The sequence below is a fragment of the Panthera tigris genome, chromosome D2 (genome assembly GCF_018350195.1).
Source record: "Panthera tigris isolate Pti1 chromosome D2, P.tigris_Pti1_mat1.1, whole genome shotgun sequence".
NCBI classification, from domain to species: domain Eukaryota; kingdom Metazoa; phylum Chordata; class Mammalia; order Carnivora; family Felidae; genus Panthera; species Panthera tigris.
This window is the reverse complement of record NC_056670.1, coordinates 44,918,504-44,939,575: the sequence shown is the minus strand read 5'-3', so window position 1 is coordinate 44,939,575 and position 21,072 is coordinate 44,918,504. Positions and strand designations below refer to the sequence as shown.

Here is a 21,072-nt window from a genome sequence, read left to right as displayed (position 1 = left end):
GGACTGGGATGCTAGCTCTCCAGGCACTCCTGATGGCAGGTGCTCAGGTCTGGGCGCTTCTTCCTTGGAGGAGGAAGTATGGGGAGCAGTGTTGTGGCCCCAGCAGCCTGCAGAGAGTCACTTTGTGTATCTTTACCAATGAGGTTACTCCCCATTTCCCCTGCAGGCAGCAATGCTCCCAGTCTGATTATTGGTCTGACTGCAGGACCACTGACACCAAGGACATTTGAGGAGACTAAGTCTGAAGTGAGTCCAACCCATCAGTACCAGCGTTTTGCCCCATGTATTTGGTATTTTATACTCAAAGGGTTCTTTCTCTTAGGCTGAGAAGGCTCGTGAAAGGGGCGCCAAAGTTTATTCTGTGGGTGTAAAAGACTATAAGAATGACCAGGTAATTCAGAACAGGTAACCTGGTGCCCCTTGCGAGCCCAAATGGGGTATGCTTTCAAAGTCAGCTCTCCCAAAGGTGGTCCTGTAACCCACCCCGGTGTCTGGACAGCAGATAGCTACTCCAGAAATGAATAACAGCGTGTAAAACCTGCCCACCAGCAGTGGAGGCAGAAGAGCTTTCCCTTCCATAAGTGTGGGCTGCTGCCCACAAACCAGGGTCTGGCTCTTGGAGTCTAATATGGCATAAGGGAAGAGACTGTCTCCTGGGGTGGAGATTTCTTTGTCCTCAAGCCCAGGCCATGTGCCCAAGGTGCTTCCTCTCTCTTGTAGCTAAAAGACATTGTAGAAAGAAATGACCAATTTTATGGGGTAAACAGTGGATTCGAGTCCCTGGAAGACATCGTTAACATGGTGAGTGTGGGCTAAATGTGAGAAGAGCAATGGGATGGCTTCTCACCGTGTCCCTCCCCCCATGTCACTATCCCTGACCTGCCACCCCTCTCTCTATTTCCAGCTGGTGGTAAATTCCTGTCATGAAATTATGGCTGGGGAGAGTTACTTTGTTTGTGTAGGAGGTAAGAGCTATAGTCACTGTTCTAGCAGAATGGAGAGTGGTGGGCGGGGTGGGGGGGCTCTGTGAGGTGTGTGAATATGTGGCATGTGGGTAGTGTGTGGCTGTCTGTGTTGTGCACGTGTAGCATGGTAGTGTAGAAATATGTTGGATATATGAGTGTGCCTGGGGTATACAGGTGTGTCTACATTTTATTGGAGTGTGCATGTCAAGCATGGGTTGTGGTGTGCTTGTGTGTGTAATTATTTTCCCCATTATTTTTGAGATATAACTGACAAACACCTGTGTATAAGTTTAAGGTATTCCATATAATGACTTGACATGCATATATTGTAAAATGATTACCACAATAAGATCTTTGTAATTACTTTTTTTAATCTCAAAACCAAAACTTTAATACAAAATAAGAATAAAGTATATTTAAAAACCTTCAACAAAACACTTCAAAATGAAATCTGAGAACATATTAAAAGAACAAAACATCAAGACTAATTAGGGGCCACCCATGCAATACAAGTCTGATTCAGTAGTTCAAATATCAATGTAACTTACCATATCAGCAATGTGGAGAAGAGAAACATGATTATCTCAATGGATGAATAAAAGAATTAGAGGGGGAAGAGTTAAGGTGGTGAAGGAGTAGAGGGATCCTATGCTTGCCTTGTCCCTTCAACATAGCTAGATAAATATCAAATCATTCTGAGCACCCAAAAAATCAATCTGAGGGCTGAGAAAACAAACTGCACATTTAGAGGGAGAAAAATGGCCACATTGTTAAATGTAGGAACTGCAGAGAGTTTATTCAGGGCAGAAAAGAACTGCATGTGCTCTGGAGGGGAGGGAGCCCTGATCATGGAGACAAAGAGTGGGGGGGGGGGGAGAGAGAGAGAGAAAGCAGAGTGCAGGGGATTGCACAAGAGAAACTCTTCCCCAAAACCATGGACTGGGAAAAGGAGAGGGACTGACTACCACAAGGTTTTATAAGCAGCAGAGCTCAAAGGCTGAAGTTTTAGAAGTCCATGCCATTGCCAGGGTCATACCTGGTGGGCTTAGTAGTGCTCTTATGGGGAAGGAGACCAGAAGCCCAGGAGTGGGCAGTGTGGTCTGAGGATCCCCCGAGACACACAGGGAGACAGTTCCTCTTCTTGGAATGCATTTGGGAGAGGTGGCATGGCTTCCCAGGAAAAAAAGAGCTGGTGGGCACCAACATGCTGCCCTGTTCACTAGAATAGGAACAGAGACACTTGCTGAAGGCAGCAAACCTTGGTTATGGCTTTTTCTGTGCTTTACCATAAACGTCAAACCACTGCACAGTCATGCAACTGTTTTTCTGGCACAAATAAACACCAGCCATAGCACAGCAAGACTCTCCCCCAGAGGATCAGTGTGGGTCCATGCCACACCAGGTCCCTAAATTTGGAGCTCTGAAACCCAGTCACATGCCTGAGATAAAACACAGGAGTACTGTGCTGCCAGGCAGACAGACGGCTCAGACAGACAGGGTGAAGGCAGCGTTCTGACATAAATCTGGGATACAAGAGTCGAGATTGTTTGCTCTTCTGTGATGGCTTCCTGAATAGTGGCAGGTGTGTACTCCCCTCTCCAGGGATGAAAGAGTGGGATGACACCATTTTCTGCCTGCACATTAATACAAACAGACTTCGGTGAGCAGCACATCAACTCCACCGGAGGCTGCAGCGACTTACACCAAGCCCCGCCCCACTGCACCTGCAGGTACATCTTTACAAGGACAAGTCACTCTGAGTACCAGCACAACAGGCCCCTCCCCCAGAAGACTGGAACAAATCCCCTGCATGCACCAAGTTCAGTGATCATATACAGTGCTCCAAAGCTTCAGCCTAGCGGAAATAAGATCTAGCTTCTTTTAACAAGCAGACCAAAACACACCTAAAACTTTCCATATAGTGGACAAGGTCCAACCACTCTGTACTGTAAGCAAGGAAAAACTCTGCAGAGGACTGACTTGAGGGACGGAGCAGCCAAAACACAACAGTAGAGTCCACACTCTGAAACATTTCCTGAAGCACCAGGCACAAGACAGTATAGAACCCCTTCTTATTATAGCCATTATTCTCAGGAGCAGGAATATAACAGCCTTTCCTAACACACACACACACACACACACACACACACACACACACACACACAACAGTGACCTAGACAAAAATGACAAGATGGAGGTATTCATCCCAAAAGAAATAACAGGAAGAAATCACAGCCAGGTATTTAATCAAAACAGATATGAGTAAGATTCCTGAACCAGAATTTAAAACAGTAATCACAATGGATAATAGCTTGGCTTAAGAAAAGCATAGAAGACACTAGAGAATCCCTTATTACAGAAATAAAAGAACTAAAATCTAGTTAGGCTGAAATTAAAAATGCTACAACCAAGACGCAAAACCGACTTGGTACAATGCAGAGGATGGACAAAATAGAGGAACAGATCAGTGATATAGTAGATAAAATTATGGGAAATAAGCTGAGAAGAGGAGGGGAAGAAAAGTATTGGATCATGAATGTGGACTTAGGGAATTCAGCAACACCTTAAAGTGTAGTAACATACCATAGGAATCCCAGAAGAAGAGAGGGGAAAGGGGGCAAAAAGGTTTATTTGAGCAAATTTAACTGAAACCTTCCCTTATCTGGGGAAGGAAACAGATATCAAAACCCAAGAGGCACAGAGAATTCTCATCAAATTCAACAAAAGCCAGTCATCACTTAGACATATCATTCATAAAATACACAGACAAGGAAAGAATCTTGAAAGCAGCAAGGGAAAAAAAGTCCTTAACCTACAAGGGAAGACAGATCAGGTTCATGGCACATCTGTCCACAGAAACTTGACAGTCTAGAAGGTAGTGGCATGATATATAAACTGTGCTGAATGGGGAAAATATGCAGCCAAAATGACTTTATCCACCAGGCTGTCATTCAGAATAGGAGAGATAAAGAGTTTCCCACACAAACAAAAACTAAAGGAGTTCATGAACGCCAAACCAGCCCTGCAAGAAATACTAAAGGGGACTCTGCATGGGAATGAAAGAGCAAAAGCAACGAAGAGTATAAAGGAAAAAAAGACATCACCAGAAACACCAACTTTATAGGTAACATGATGGCACTAAATTCATATCTATCAGTAATCACTCTTCAATGTAAATGGACTAAATGCTCCAATCAAAAGACACTGGGTATCAAATAGATTCAAACAATCAAACAAACAAACAACACCCATCTATATGCTACCTACAAGAGACTTATTTTAGACCTAAAGACACCTCCAGATTGAAAGTGAGGGGATGGAGAATAATCTATCATGCTACTGGAGATCAAAAAAAAAAAAAAAGCCAGAGTACCATACTTATATCAGATGAACTAGATTTTTTTTAATATGAAACTTGTTGTCAAACTGGTTTCCATACAACACCCAGTGCTCATCCCAACAGGTGCCCTCAGTGACTATCACCCACCCTCCCCACCCTCCCACCCCCTGTGAACCCTCAGTTTATTCTCAGTTTTTAAGAGTCTGTTATGGTTTGGCTCTCTCCCTCTTTAACTTTTTTTTTCCTTCCCCTCCCCCATGATCTTCTGTTAAGTTTCTCAGGATCCACATAAGAGTGAAAACATATGGTATCTATCTTTGTCTGTAGGACTTATTTCACTTAGCATAACACTCTCCAGTTCCATCCATGTTGCTACAAAAGGCCATATTTCATTCTTTCTCATTGCCAAGTAGTATTCCATTGTGTATATAAACCACAATTTCTTTATCCATTCATCAGTTGATGGACATTTAGGCTCTTTCCATAATTTGGCTATTGTTGAAAGTGCTGCTGTAAACATTGGGGTACAAGTGCCCTTATGCATCAGCACCTCTGTATCCCTTGGGCAAATTCCTAGTAGTGCTATTGCTGGGTCATAGGGTAGGTCTATTTTTAATTTTTTGAGGAACCTCCACACTGTTTTCCAGAGCAGCTGCACCAGTTTGAATTCCCACCAACAGTGCAAGAGGGTTCCCATTTCTCCACATCTTCTCCAGCATATATAGTCTCCTGATTTGTTCATTTTAGCCACCCTGACTGGTGTGAGGTGGTATCTCAGTGTGGTTTTGATTTGTATTTCCCTGATGAGGAGCGACATTGAGCATCTTTTCATGTGCCTGTTGGCCATCTGGATGTCTTCTTTAGAGAAGTGTCTATTCATGTTTCTGCCCATTTCTTCACTGGATTACGTGTTTTTGGGGTATGGAGTTTGGTGAGTTCTTAATAGGTTTTGGATACTAGCCCTTTGTCTGATATGTCATTTGCAAATACTTTCCCATTCCGTTGGATACCTTTTAGTTCTGTTGATTGTTTCCTTTGCAGTGCAGAAGCTTTTTATCTTCATAAGGTCCCAGTAGTTCATTTTTGCTTTTAATTCCCTTGCCTGTAGAGATGTGTCAAGTAAGAAATTGCTACGGCTGAGGTCAGAGAGGTCTTTTCCTGCTTTCTCCTCTAGGGTTTTGATGGTTTCCTGTCTCACATTCAGGTCCTTTATCCATTTTGAGTTTATTTTTGTGAATGGTGTGAGAAAGTGGTATAGTTTCATTCTTCTGCATGTGGCTGTCCAGTTCTCCCAGCACCATTTGTTAAAGAGACTGTCTTTTTTCCATTGGATATTCTTCCCTGTTTTTCAAAGATTAGTTGGACATACTTTTGTGGGTCCAATTCTGGAGTCTTTATTCTATTCCATTGGTCTGTGTGTCTGTTTTTGTGCCAATACCATGCTGTCTTGATGATTACAGCTTTGTAGTGGTGTCTGAAGTCTGGGATTATGATGCCTCCCACTTTGGTCTTCTTCTTCAATATTACTTTGGCTATTCGGGGTCTTTTCTGGTTCCATACAAATTTTAGGATTGCTTGTTCTAGCTTTGAGAAGAATGCTGGTGCAATTTTGATTGGGATTGCATTAAATGTGTATATAGCTTTGGGCAGTATTGATATTTTAACAATATTTATTCTTCCAGTCCATGAGCATGGAATGTTTTTCCATTTCTTTGTATCTTCTTCAATTTCCTTCATAAGCTTTCTATAGTTTTCAGCCTACATATCTTTTACATCTTTGATTAGGTTTATTCCTAGGTATTTTATGCTTCTTGGTGCAGTTGTGAATGGGATCAGTTTCTTTATTTGTCTTTCTGTTGCTTCATTATTAGTGTATAAGAATGCAACTGATTTCTGTACATTAATTTTGTATCATGCGACTTTGCTGAATTCATGTATCAGTTCTAGCAGACTTTTGGTGGAGTCCATTGGATTTTCCATGTATAATATCATGTCATCTGCAAAAAGTGAAACCTTGACTTCATCTTTGCCAATGTAGATGCCTTTGATTTCCTTTTGTCGTCTGATTGCTGATGCTAGAACTTCCAACACTATGTTAAACAATAGCGGTGAGAGTGGACATCCCTGTCGTGTTCCTGATCTCAGGGGGAAAGCTCTCAGTTTTTCCCCATTGAGGATGATATTAGCTGTGGGCTTTTCGTAAATGGCTTTTATGATGTTTAAGTATGTTCCTTCTATCCCGACTTTCTTGAGGGTTTTTATTAAGAAAGGATGCTGAATTTTGTCAAATGCTTTTTCTGCATTGATAGAGAGGATCATATGGTTCTTTTCTTTTATTAATGTGATGTACCACATTGATTGATTTGCGAATGTTGAACCAGCCCTGCAGCCCAGGAATGAATCCCAGTTGATCGTGGTGAATAATTCTTTTCATCTGCTGTTGAATTCGATTTGCTAGTATCTTATTGAGAATTTTTACTTCATATTCATCAGGGATATTGACCTGTAGTTCTCTTTTTTTGCTGGGTCTCTGTCTGGTTTAGGAATCAAAGTAATGCTGGCTTCATAGAATGAGTCTGGAAGTTTTCCTTCCCTTTCTATTTTTTGGAACAGCTTGAGAAGGATAGGTATTATCTCTGCTTTAAATGTCTGGTAGAATTCCCCAGGGAAGCCATCTGGTGCTGGACTCTTATTTGTTGGGAGATTTTTGATAACTGATTCAATTTCTTTGCTGGTTATGGGTCTGTTCAAGTTTTCTATTTCTTTCTATTTGAGTTTTGGAAGTGTGTGGGTGCTTAGGAATTTGTCCATTTCTTCCAGGTTGTCCAGTTTGTTGGCATATAATTTTTCATAGTATTCCCTGATAATTGCTTGTATTTCTGAGGGATTGGTTGTAATAATTCCATTTTTATTCACAATTTTATCTATTTAGGTCATCTCCCTTTTCTTCTTGAGAAGCCTGGCTAGAGGTTTATCAATTTTGTTTCTTTTTTCAAAAAAACAATTCTTAATTTCATTGATCTGCTCTACAGTTTCTTTAGATTCTATATTGTTTATTTCTGCTCTGATCTTTATTATTTATCTTCTTCTGCTGGGTTTGGGGTGTTTTTACTGTTCTGCTTCTATTTCCTTTAGGTGTGCTGTTAGATTTTGTATTTGGGATTTTTCTGGTTTCTTGAGATAGGCCTGGATTGCAATGTATTTTCCACTCAGGACTGCCTTCGCTGCATCCCAAAGCATTTGGATTGTTGTATTTTCATTTTCATTTGTTTCCATATATTTTTTAATTTTTTCTCTAAATGCCTGGTTGATGCATTCATTCTTTAGTAGGGTGTTCTTTAACCTCCATGCTTTTGGAGGTTTTCCAGACTTTTCCCTGTGGTTGATTTCAAGTTTCATAGCATTGTGGTCTGAAAGTATGCATGGTATAATTTCAATTCTTGTAAACTTATGAAGGGCTGTTTTGTGACCCAGTATGTGATCTATCTTGGAGAATGTTCCATGTGCACTGGAGAAGAAATTATATTCTGTTGCTTTGGGATGCAGAGTTCTAAATATATCTGTCAAGTCCATCTGATCCAATGTATCATTCAGGGCCCTTGTTCCTTTATTGATCCTGTGTCTAGATGATCTATCCATTGTTGTAAGTCCCCTGTATTAAAGTCGCCTGCAATTACCACATTCTTATTTGCTTATGTTTGTGATTCATTGTTTTATATATTTGGGGGCTTCCATATTCGGCATGTAGACATTTATAATTGTTAGCTCTTCCTGATGGATAGACCCTGTAATTATTATATAGTGCCCTTCTTCATCTCTTGTTACAGCCTTTAGTTTAAAGTCTAGTTTGTCTGATATAAGTATGGCTACTCCAGCTTTCTTTTGACTTCCAGTAGCATGATAGATAGGTCTCCATCCCCTCACTTTCAATCTGAAGGTGTCCTCAGGTCTAAAATGAGTCTCTTATAGACAGCAAATAGATGTGGTCTTGTTTTTTTATCCATTCTGATACCCTATGTCTTTTGGTTGGAGCATTTAGTCCGTTTACATTCAGTGTTATTATTGAAAGATATGGATTTAGAGTCACTATGATGTCTGTAGGTTTCATGCTGGTAGTGATGTCTCTGGTACTTTGTGGTCCTTGCAACATTTCACTCACAGAATCCCCCTGAGGATCTCTTGTAGGGCTAGTTTAGTGGTGATGAATTCCTTCAGTTTTTGTTTGTTTGGGAAAACCTTTATCTCTCCTTCTATTCTGAATGACAGACTTGCTGGATAAAGGATTGTCAGCTGCATATTTTTTTGGTTCATCACATTGAAGATTTCCTGCCATTTATTTATGGCCTGCCAAGTTTTAGTAGATAGGTCTGCCACTACTCTTATGGGTCTCCCTTTGTAAGTTAGAGCCTGTCTATCCCTAGCTGCTTTCAGAATTCTCTCTTTATCCTTGTATTTTGCCAGTTTCACTATGATATGTCATGCAGAAGATCGATTCAAGTTACGTCTGAAGGGAGTTCTCTGTGCCTCTTGGATTTCAGTGCCTTTGTCCTTCCCCAGATCAGGGAAGTTCTCAGCTATGATTTGTTCAAGTACACCTTCAGCCCCTTTCTCTCTCTTTTCTTCTTCTGGAATTCCTATGATATGCATATTGTTCCGTTTGATTGCATCACTTAGTTCTCTAATTCTCCCCTCATACTCCTGGATTTTTTTTTCTCTCTTTTTCTCAGCTTCCTCTTTTTCCATAATTTTATCTTCTAATTCACCTGTTCTCTCCTCTGCCTCTTCAGTCCATGTTATGGCTGCCTGCATTTTATTTTGCACCTCATTTATAGCATTTTTTAGCTCCTCATGACTATTTCTTAGTCCCTTGATCTCTGTAGCAATAGATTCTCTGCTGTCCTCTATGCTTTTTTCAAGCCCAGCAACTAATTTTGTGACTATTATTCTAAATTCTTGTTCCATTATATTGCTTAAATCGTTTTTGACCAATTCATTAGCTGTCACTACTTCCTGATGTTTCTTTTGAGGAAAATTCTAACATTTCATCATTTTGGGTAGTCCCTGTAGTGGCTCCAAACTGCAGAGCACTTCCCCTGTGCTGTCAGGAGTAACTTGTGTTGGTGGGTGGGGCTGCAGTCAGACCCAGTGTCTGCCCCCAGCCCACCACTGGGGCCACAGTCAGACTGGTGTGTACCTTATCTTCCCCTGTCCCAGGAGCAGGACTCACTGTGGAGTGGTGTGGCCCCTGTCTGGGCTACTTGCACACTGCCAGGCTTGTGGTGCTGCTTTGATGGGATCTGGCATATTAGCCGGGCTGGATCCGCAAGGTGCAAAGGGGTAGGAGGGACAGGCTTAGCTCGCTTTGCCATCAGTGGTCCCCTGCGGGAGGGGCCCTGCAGCACAGGGAGGGAGACAGCCCTGTCAGAGGGATGGCTCCACAGAAGCACAGCTTTGGGCGTTTCCATGGTACAAGCAACTTTGGTGATGGGGACTGGTTCCCTTTGGAATTTCAGCTGGGGGATGGGAGAGGGAGATGGCGCTTGCCAGAGCCTTTGTTCCCCTGCCAAGCTGAGCTCTGTCTTCCGGGTCTCAACAACTCTCCCTCCTGGTGTCCTCTTGCCCTCCTCGCTCTCCAAGAGCAGAGCTGCTGACTTTTAACTTCCAGATTTTAAGTCCCTCTGGCTGTTAGAATTCACAGAGTCCGGCCCTTCTGCTTTTGTAAGCCAGACTTCGGGGGCTCTGCCTTTCTGGGCGGGCTGCCCCTCCACCGCCCAGGCTCCCTCCCACCAGTCTGTGTAGCATGCACCGCCTCTCCACCCTTCCTACCCTCTTCCGTGGTCCTTTTGTCTACCCATATGAACTAGATTTTAAACCAAAGAATGTAAAAAGAGATGAAGAAGGGCACTATATCATAATCCATCAAGAAGATCTAACAATTATATATGCCCCCAACTTGGGGAACCCAAATATGTAAATCAATTAATAACAAACAAACTCATTGACAATAATACAATAATAGTAGGGACTTTAACACCCCAACTACAGCAAGGGACAGATCATCTAAGCAGAAAATCAACAAGAAAACAATGGCTTTAAATGACACACTGGAACAGATGGACTTAACAGATATATTTAGAACATTTCATCCTAAAGCATTAGAATACACATTATTGTTGAGTGCACAAAAACATCCTCCAGAATACATCACATATTGGGTCACAAATCAGCCCTCAACAAGTACAAAAAGATTTAGATCATGCCATGCATATATTCAAATGACAATGCTATGAAACTTGAAGTCAACCACAAGAAAAAATTGGGGAAGACCACAAATACATGGAGGTTAAAGAACCTTCTACTAAAGAATGAATAGGTTAACCATAAAATTGAAGAAGAAATTAAAAAGTACATGGAAGCAAATAAAAATGAAAGCACAACACTACAAAACCTTTGGGATGCAGCAAAAGTGGTCCCAAAGGGAAGTATATTGCAAAACAGCTATACCGTAAGAAGCAAGAAAAGTCCTAAATACACAACCAAACTTTACACCTAAAGGAGCTAGAATAGGAACAGCAAATAAAGCATAAAGCCAGCAGAAGAAGGGAAATGATAAAAACTAGAGAGGAAATAAATAATAGAGAAACAAACAAAAATAATAGAACAGATTAACAAAACTAAGAGGTGGTTCATTGAAAGAGTTAATAAAATTTGTAAACCCAAGCCAGATTTATCAAAAAGAGAAGAGAAAGGACCCAATTAAACAAAATCACAAATGAAAAAGGAGAGATCACAACCAATACCACAGATACAATTATAAGAGAATATTATGAAAAATTATATGCCAACAAACTGGGCAATCTGGAAGAAATGGATAAATTCCTAGAAACTCACAAACTACCAAAGTGAAACAGGAAGAAATAGAAAATTTGAACAGACCCATACTATTTTCAGACATTATACTCTATGTAGAAAATCCTAAAGGCTTCACCAAAAAATTGCTAGAACAAATACATGATTTCAGCAAAGTGGCAGGATATAAAATCAATGTACAGAAATTCATTGCATTTCTATACTCCAATAGTGAAGCAACAAAAAAAGAAATCAAGGATTCGATCCCATTTACAATTGCACCAAAAACAATAAGATACCTAGGAATAAACCTAACAAGAGGTAAAATTTCTATACTCTGAAAACTATAGAACACTTATGAAAGAAATTGAAGAGGACACATAAATGGAAAAATATTCCATGCTCATGGATTGGAAGAACAAACATTGTTAAATGTCTATATTACCCAGAGCAATCTCCTCATTTAATGCAATCCCTATCAAAATACCAGCAGCATTTTTCACAGAGCTAGAACAAACAATCCTAAAATTTGCATAGAACCAAAAAAGACGTCAGATAGCCAAGGCAATCCTGAAAAAGAAAAACAGCTGGAGGCGTCACAATTCCGGACTTCAAGCTATATTACAAAGCTGTAGTCATCAAGACAATATGGTACTGGCATAAAAACAGTCACATAGATAATGCAACAGAATGTAAAACCCAGAAATGTAATCACAACTATATGGTCAACTAATCTTTAACAAGGCAGCAAAGAGTATCCAATGGAAAAAAGACGGTCTTTTCAACAGTTGGTGTCAGGAAAACTGGACAGTGACATGCAGAAGAATGAAACTGGACCACTTTCTTACACCATATATAAAAATAAATTCAAAATGGATAAAATACCTAAATGTGAAGCAGGAAACCATCAAAACCTTAGAGGAGAACACATGCAGCAACCTGTTTGATTTTCCTATAGCAACGTTTTACTAGATGTGTCTCCGAAGGCAAGAGGAACGAAAGGAAAAATGAACTATTGGGACTTCATCAAGATAAAAAGCTTCTGCACAGCGAAGGAAACAATCAAAAAAACTAAAAGGCAGCCTACTGAATGGGAGAAGATATTTGCAAATGACATATCAGATAAAGGGTTAGTTTTCAAAATCTATAAAAAAAACTTATCAGACTCAACACCCAAAGAAACAAATAATCCGATGAAGAAATGGGCAGAAGACATAAACAGATATTTTTCCAAAGAAGACATACAGATGGTTAACAGACACATGAAATGATGCTCAACATCACTCATCATCACAGAAATACAAATCAAAACCACAGTGAGATACCACCTCACACCTGTCAGAGTGGCTAAAATTAACAACACAAGAAACAACAGGTGTTGGTGAGGATGTGGAGAAAGGGGAACCCTCTTACAGTGTTTGTGGGAATGCAAACTGGTGCAGCCACTCTGAAGAACAGTATGGAGGTTCCCTAAAAATTTAACAACAGAACTACCGTATGACCAGCAACTTCACTACTAGGTATATACACCAAAATTACAATAATACAGATTTGAAGGGGTACATGCACCCTGATGTTCATAGCAGCATTATCAACAATAGCCAAATTATGGAAAGCCCAAATGTCCATGGACTGATAAATAGTTAAAGAAGATGCCCTATATATACACAAGGGAATATTACTCAGCCATAAAAAAGAATGATATCTTGCCATTTGCAAAGAGATACAGTGTATCTCTTGCCATGGAGATACAGTGTATTATGATAAGTGAAATACCTCAGTCAGAAAAGAAAATTACATGATTTCATTTTATGTGGAACTTAAGAAAGAAAACAGATGACCATATGGAAAGTAAGATGAAAGAAAGGAAAGCAAACCACAAAAGACTCTTAACTATAGAGAACACACTGAGGCTTGATAGGGGAGGTAAGCAGGGGATGGGCTAAATGGGTGATGGGTATTAAGGAGGGCAGTTGTTATGAGGACACTTGGTGTTATCTGTAAGTGATGAATCACTGATTTCTACTCCTGAAACCCATATTGCAATGTATATTAACTAGAACTTAAATAAAAATTTGAAAAAAAAAATAAAAGAATTAGATACAGTTCAGTGGCCAGCATCATACTAGAAACATAGTCCGACAAAAGGTATCCACACAAAGACAACTAAACACACCTTGTTCTATGGGGAACGCCTCTCCCCGACATCTGGAACTTCACAAGCGTGCCCTCTCCCCCCCTACAAAGGTCCCTGAGTCAGTCTGGTGAGGACATCCTGTGCAGTGACTTTTGTGATAGAAGCCCCCTCCCTGCGATGAGCTCTGTGTGTACAGGCTTATATGTCTCATCATGGAGACTGGTACTGAGGAGGGTGGATAAGCACACTTACTCCCCTGGTAACAGCACACACAGCTGGATCTGGCCAAACGCAGACCCAGAGACCGGGTCGGCCTCTGTGCTCTTAACTGTAAGGCTATCGTGCAGTAGACCATGGGGTCAGACACAGCTGTGTTCAGATCTGGCTCTGCTGCAACCTGGAGCAAATTACCAAATATCTGTGAGCTCCCCTTTCGTCTCCAACAACACCCACTAGCTCATCTATCGTAAGACGTAAGGCCGGGCAATCTTACAAGGACCGGCACAGGATCTAGAAGCTGGGAAGCCCTAACCAATAGTAGTGGTACTAATAGCCCCACCATCCTTGACGCCTCCACCCCAAGGCTGAGCTCATGGGCGGGGGGGGGGGGGGGAGGGCATAAAATCACCAGTATGAAAGCGTCTCCCGCTGAGCCAGCTGTTGGCAGCAGCTCTCCGACTCTTCCTGTCTTCTTAACCAACTCGCAGTGAGAGGTTGGAGGCGGGCAGGAGACTCCCACACAAGTAGGCTCTTGCCCTGCTTCTGCTTTAAAGCACCCTGCCGTGCAGCCGACCTGACAGCTTCATTCCTCTGATTATGTCCCCCGCACACACGCAGGTCATGGCGTCTGAGCAGCATGTCAAACTGCAGGTGCAGACATCAGTCGTTGTCCATCCCCCATGGCGGCCTGGCCAGGGTTACAGGTGCCTGCCACACACCCGCTGACAGCTCAACTCAGCATTTCCTGCTCTGACCTTTAAGATTGTCGCCCTCTTGACGAAAGCTGCCACACGACATGACAGTCACTTGGAGGCAAAGCTCAAGGCAGGAACCTGGACCCCAAATGAAATAGAAAGAGCCATTTCATCAGGCTGTCATTTGAAATAAATCAGTGGGTCAGGGTGCCTTGGGAAGCAGACAGGGCATGAGCACGACACTCCTGACCTCTTCAGTCTCTCAGGGTGCTCTCCAGGATGAGGCAGAGAGGCCTCTGCTGGCCTTCCTGCCTCTAGGCCTGTGCTCCGCACAGGACCTCAGGGCACTGAGAAAGCCCCTTCCCTCACCCCAGCCTGGCCTGGAAGTCTGAGGCCCCTGGCCCCACAGCAGGGCCAGTCAGGTCTTCCCTCAGCTCTCAGGCTGGGGGTGTCACTAGGCTTCCTACAAGACCCTACTTCCCCCCACTTTACAGGGTCCAGCCCATCCATCCTTTGACGCCACACTCACAGGAGGTTCATCCTTGTCCCTTTCTTGGTTCACTGGCCCCTCTGGATTCCCACAGCCCTTGGTCTGTCCTTCTCATTAGTCGCTTCTCACCTTGAATGTGCCATGACTTCTGCTTGGCTGTGTCACGGTTGATTCTTCTCATTCAGTTCTTTGATGTGTTACCAACCTTTTATGAAGGAAGCTTTCAAACCTACAGCAAAGTGGAAGCAACTGTACAATGAACACCTCTGTCTATACTACCTGGATTTTGAAGTTACTGTTTAATATCTCACCATATTTCTTTATTGTTTATCCAATGTGCTTTGTCTCTCTCCCTCTCTCTCTTACACACACACACACACACACACACACACACACACACACACATTGCATCTTATTTTTTTATGTGTTTCAAGTCAATTACAGACATCAGGCTACCTCGCTTCCAAAACCCATCAGTCTGCATATCTTTATTTACACAAATATTTCTTTTTTTATGTTTTATTTATTTTTGAGAGCAAGAGAAACAGAGCATGAATGGGGTAGGGGCAGAGAGAGGGAGACACAGAATCTGAAGCAGGCTCCAGGCTCTGAGTTGTCAGCACAGAGCCCGACATGGGGCTCGAACTCACAGACTGCAAGATCATGACCCGAGCCAAAGTCAGATGCTTAACTGACTGAGCCATCCAGGTGGCCCTAATTTATACTAATATTTCTTAAGAGCTCTCCTTAAATTGCAGCAAACTTCAGTGTATCATTTGACAACTTATGAAAAAATGCACACTCCAGGAAGACAGAATTTACCATTGTCCCTGGAAAATCTCCTCAGATCACTTGCCAGGCAATCCTTGTCCCCAACCCCTGAAGGCAATTCTTCTCAGTTTTTCCTCCATAGGCTGTTTGGTCCTGTAAAATCTCTTCTCAGTACACTCAGGTAGCATGAACATTGTATTTAAACATTCTGTTTGGCCAGGTACTCTTGGCACAGTGGTTTGGAGAATCATCACTCCTGTATGTTTGCTGGATATACTTCGATATTTGTGTCTGGGAGGACAGCTGGAGGTGGCACGTTCTCATTCTTTTTCCTGTGTGTGGCTGGCCCAGAGCGAGTGTCTACAGAGCCCAACAACCATGGCACATCAGTGGTGGCACATAGTAGGACACAGGGCAGAGGCGGGCTTTTCTCTGAGAGCTGGTGGACAGGTCCTGCAGGGTGGCCAGGAGACTCACTGTGTGCAGAAGGCAAAGCAGACTGTAGGACAGTAGGACCCAGAAGGCAAAAGCAGTGCAAAGACACCATTGCCACCAGCTTGGATAGCTACTGTCCCCCCACAATGAGGTTCCCCTTTTTCTATTACTACTGCCTCCCAGAAATAGCTACCATATATAATTGATCATATAGATGCAAATAGCTATTTGTATATGCTTTTCAAGGTATTTTTACATTAATGGGATCATGCAGTTCATAACATTTTCCAGCCATCTGCACATACTCCATTACACAGATGGAGGAAATTTCTTTCATTAGTCTCCCCTGGTCGATATTGTGGCTACAGCAGGCTGTGCACACCCTGAGGCTCACCTCTCTGTGGGCGTGGGTCAGGATTCCCCGGATCAATTCCAGAAGTAGAATTGTGGCATTAAGAGGACACACAGCTTAAACGTTGGTCAATAGAGTTGAATTTCTCCCAAAGAGCCGGTGCTGAGCAGCAGGTGGTGTCCCAGAGCCTGACCCTCCCAGGACAGGTCACTTCCACCCGGTGCCCTTGTCAGTCTCATGGTTGGTTGGTTGTCCTTCCTCACTGCTTGGCTTCCTCCTGACTTGTCAGTGGGCTGCCTGCCTTCCCATCTCCTCTCTCTGGAGCCCAGGAGGCCTGGTGTAGAACTCTTCCTCCAGAAAGAAAGCTCTCATAAAGAAGGATTGGTCTCCCTGCCAGGGACTGGATGGTCCCTGTGCCACCCGAGAGTGGGTGCACAGTGGGACTCTACCTGGGAAACACAGCTCCCTGAAAGCCAGTGTTCATCTGTCCTTGGCTTCAAAGCAAAATCCTTTAACTCCATGTCCCTTCTGCTCGAAAGTCTGACACCATCACCCTGCCTTCCACTTACCAAGACTTTCCATAGTGACGTTTTCTGAGAGCAGTAGTGCCTGGGGACACAGAGGGCACTGCTGTAGAGGAGAAGTAATGATTGAGCAGGGCCTGAAGAGCTGCAAGGCGTACATGGTGGGAAGGGGGTCACAGACGTATGGACAGTGTGCAAGTTTCCCGAGTAGTGCAGACACTGCAAGGTTCCAGGCTGTCAAGCAGCCCTATCCTCAGTGGCTGCCCTACATCCTGAGCAATGGCGTGATAGATGCTCGGAACTAAGACAAGAACAGAGGGGGGCAGAAGTGGCCTGGATTAGGCTCTAGATGTCAGATCCTGGCCTTGTACCTGCCAGGGGTCTGGGAGAGGCCATCTGCCCTCTCTTAGCCTCAGTTTCCCTCTCTGTAAGCTTGGATAGGTATGCCTAACTCATGGGTGTTGGAGGTTAAGGAAAGTGTAGATTGGCCCATAGTATATGCTCAGTTAGTGAGGAGTGTCATTTTGGATGAACACCGGTGTTACATGGCTTGGGCCTGGCACAGATTTGCCCACTTAGGGTTCCTTCTGCCTGTGTGCTTGTGGAAGAAAGGCTCTACTTGCCTTTTGCCTCCTCTGGAGCCTGATCTGTCCACATGCAGCCAGCTGACTTTTCCCTTCTCTGCCTGTATCTAATTATAATGTGGGCTATCAATTTACAGTTCTGTCTTGCAAGGAAATGCTTCTTTGCAACAAAAAATCCTGGAATGTAAATTGCAGATGACACTTCCTTGAGACTGAGGGCCAGCAGCTCTGCTGAGGGTGCTCCTAGCTGGGCTGGTGAAAGGGTTTGCAGGAGACAAGGCCAACTGCTCCTTCCAGGCCAATCATAGAGCCCTGTGTCATGATGGAAAGGGTCCTTATGAAGTGTGAACAGTGAGAAGGCAACCTGACACAATTGTGGTATTGGTTACTGTATACCACAGTTTACACAGCTGCAAGCCCAAAGTCATTAGCCTCCACTGCTGCACATGTCCAAGACTGGATCATTCCAGTCCCTGAAGCTTGGTTAGAGAGAACATATTCCTTAAGGACATCAAGCCTGCCTAGATGGACAACATGCAGATTTTTTTAGCACAGGGCCATCAGCTGCCCCTCCTGCCCTCTATCAAAACCTCAGTGCTCTCTTCTCACTTCTATAAGACTCATGAGCTTCCTTGGGCAGGGCCACTGCCAGCAGGAGCCTTTAGGTGCCAGGCAGGTTCCATGCACATTAGGATGGGCTCAGGCCAAACAAAGGATGATTCACTGCAGTGTGATTGGTTCTGGAGTGGTGGTCTGCTGGCCATGGCAAACTGCTCCCTTGTGAACAAAACAGTGGCCCATGTTCAAGCCAATGGTTGACATGTAGAAATGTGAACCCGCTGATGCCAGGTGCTCCCATTTTCCATAAAAGCTAGTAATATGGATTTTTAGGGACAATATGTAGACTTTCAATGTTGAATTCAATTTTGGGGAAACACTTGAAAGACTAACATACCATATCAGCAGGACTTGCTCAGCTACAGGGCAAGAATCTATTTTCTTTAAAGCAGAATTTGTAAATGTTGCCTCAATCAGTGGGAGCTGCAAGAAGACCTGAAGCAGGAGAAATCAGGATAGCCATACCCAAGGTTGCCCTGGAATTTTGAGAAATTGTTCCATTAGTTCATCGACCTAAGGCTAATCAGGCTTCAGGGACTGGAATGATTCAGTCTTGGACATGTGCAGCAGTGGAGGCTAATGACTTTGGGCTTGCAGCTGAAGACCTGCATGTTATCCTGGCTGAATCCTTTGGGATCCTGTCTACCATCTGTCCTCTCTGTCTCCTGGTGTTTACTTCAGGGTCTGGGAAGCACTAGGGAAGCCTCAGCACCCTGGTAAAGGTCTAGGGCCTAGACTTGCACCTCACATATCAGTGTTTCCACACTGAGAGAGTTAGTGCTTCCTGAATCCTGGGCGGGTTGTCTGTAGTCCATGAAGCCTCAGGCAAAGGCAGGGGAAGAGCAATCATGTGAGACTTCCAGAACCACAGCTAAGACAGAACTTATCTTTACCTGGGGGATTCTTCTGTACAGAGTCCTGGGCTCTTTGCCTGCCTCACCTGAGTCCCATCCCTGCTCCTGGGCCTTCAGCCTGTGATAGGCAAACAGAAAGACTGGGAGGAGGAGGAAACTCCATGCATCAGGAAGTCATAAGGCACCCAGGCCTGGACAACCAGCTCCGGCATGGGACAGGGCTGTTTTCAGCCTTGTTATCCTAGCTCTTCTCTCATGTATATGGTAGACCCCATGGAGAGGACCTCCTGCACCCTTCAGAGAGTATTTGGACATTTCGGGGTAAGAAACCCAGGGCTGGCATTGCCCCTATGCAGGAGATGAGGCTGAATGCCTTAATGGGCTCCAAAGATCAAGGGTGGAGGTGAGGGGACCCTGAGTGCTCAAGCCCCCTCAGCACTCATAGTGGACCCTCAGTGAAATCAGGTGAGGATCTGACCACACGGGTCACACATCTTGGTTTTGACGTAGTTGCTTCCTTATGAGGAGTCCTTGGAAATGCAGTTTTTGGGTGACCTGCTATTAGTAGCCAATCAGAGGAAAGACAGCCCTCATCCCTCCCTCACACAGATCTTTGGATATTGACTTTGCAGAAGAATATGATATGAGATTTTATGATACTGACTTACATCAACACACGATGGATGAAATTGTTTGCAGATATAAGTTGGATGTCGACAATATCCTCCGTAAGTAGCCACCTTGGTGCCTCTAAGTGACAAACTCCCTACAGTAGGCTGCCTTCCCCTCAGCCCACCAGGCCTTTAAAGCCCTTGCTGGCCATTCACTGTTGGTCCTGTGAGGATAGATCAGCATGGACAAGTAGAAGGAGAGACCTGGCTGGGAAGCCTGGTGACCTATACCTCAAAGCTGGGAAGTCATCAACCACAAGAGCCTCTCCTAGCAGGGCTTTAACCCTTGCCAGGAATGGCTGTGGTGTGCTGGGTGTGCCCCAGAGCTGTATTCCCCCTCCCTTGGCTCAGCTCTCACTGGCCTTGAGAGACAAGGACCCGAATCCATTGAGTCTGCTGGCGAGAAACACAGGCAGCCCTGGGCCAGGTGCACTGGGAGCTTCACAGGAGAATGTGTGCATCTGGGATTGACACAGGATGCCAGCTTCCAGGCCCAGGCCCAGGCCCAGGAATCCTGGCACAGGCACACATTACTTGTCTGACCTTGACCAAATGAGGGTTCTATTCTCAGCTTCTTTTTCCTCTACTGCAAGAGGAAGTCAATATGACAGTCGAGCTAAACCACATCCCCTATGTAAGCCTATAATGTAAGGAAATACTCAGGCATCAGGTATTCCTCCATGATGGGTGAGTGGCCAGTAGAAGCACATGTTGGGTACGTAGATGTGCCCTCACGCTGAGATGGGTGTGATCCTCCCCAGAGAGCAGGGTGGTACAGTAGGACTATCTCCCGCTGAGCCTCCCCAGTGCATTCATTGGACCTGATGAGATTGTGTGCCGTGATGTCTTACTGCAGGGCCATCTGGTAAATCCAGAGCTACCTCCAGACATCACAACATTACACAGTAAATGTTTCAGTCCCTTAAGAGAAATGGTGTCTCTTAGGGACAGGACAGGCCCCACATTCCTAAGCAGCTGTCCCTTCCCCTCTATTCGCTGTGCCTTCTGTTGTTTATTGTGGTCTAAAGAAGTGTCCCTCTCAACATTTATTTTGTTCTTTGTTATTTCATTGTCTCCCTCCCATCCCTCAAATGTAGGGCCCTTGAGAGCAGGGACTTAATCTTTTCCATTCCAACCAGGCATTGCACAGGGCCTGGTGCATGGCAGGGGCTCAGAGGAAGGCAGCAAAGAGAAGCTGGCATCTGCCAGTGTTAGTCTGCTTGCCAGGGGCCAGCTGAGGGGAGATGGATGGATGGACATGCTCCTTGACATTATTCTCTTGTGGTTTTCTCCTAGATAAAAAACCTCTACTTAAGGATGATGAATCTTTAGCTTGCCCAGGACATATATTTAAGGAGCCTGGACAGTAAGTACCTCAGGTCAGGGACCAGTGGGCAGTTTTTGTCACCATGTGCTATACAGAATGTGGCATGCTACTTCTGCTGTGACACTACATGTCTGTTTCAGAGGGCTCAGGGCATCCTTCATAACTACTCTTATTGGTCCTCCCCTGAGATGCTCAGGGTTCTGCTGTGGCCCAGTCTCTGCTGAGGAGGGCAGAATATGAG

At 44.0% G+C, this 21,072-nt stretch overlaps 1 protein-coding gene across 3 annotated transcripts in view; it reads left to right on the top strand.

Annotated features, from left to right (window-relative positions):
* LOC102951144 (anthrax toxin receptor-like) overlaps positions 1-21,072 on the top strand; it is a 57,996-nt gene that overhangs the window by 28,286 nt on the left and 8,638 nt on the right. For all 3 annotated transcript variants that reach the window (XM_042960808.1, XM_042960807.1, XM_042960809.1), the window contains exons 6-11: positions 167-246; positions 323-391; positions 721-801; positions 905-965; positions 19,466-19,561; positions 20,801-20,870. In XM_042960808.1, the coding sequence (XP_042816742.1) occupies positions 167-246; positions 323-391; positions 721-801; positions 905-965; positions 19,466-19,561; positions 20,801-20,870 (457 nt within the window). The remainder of the gene's footprint in view (positions 1-166; positions 247-322; positions 392-720; positions 802-904; positions 966-19,465; positions 19,562-20,800; positions 20,871-21,072) is intronic.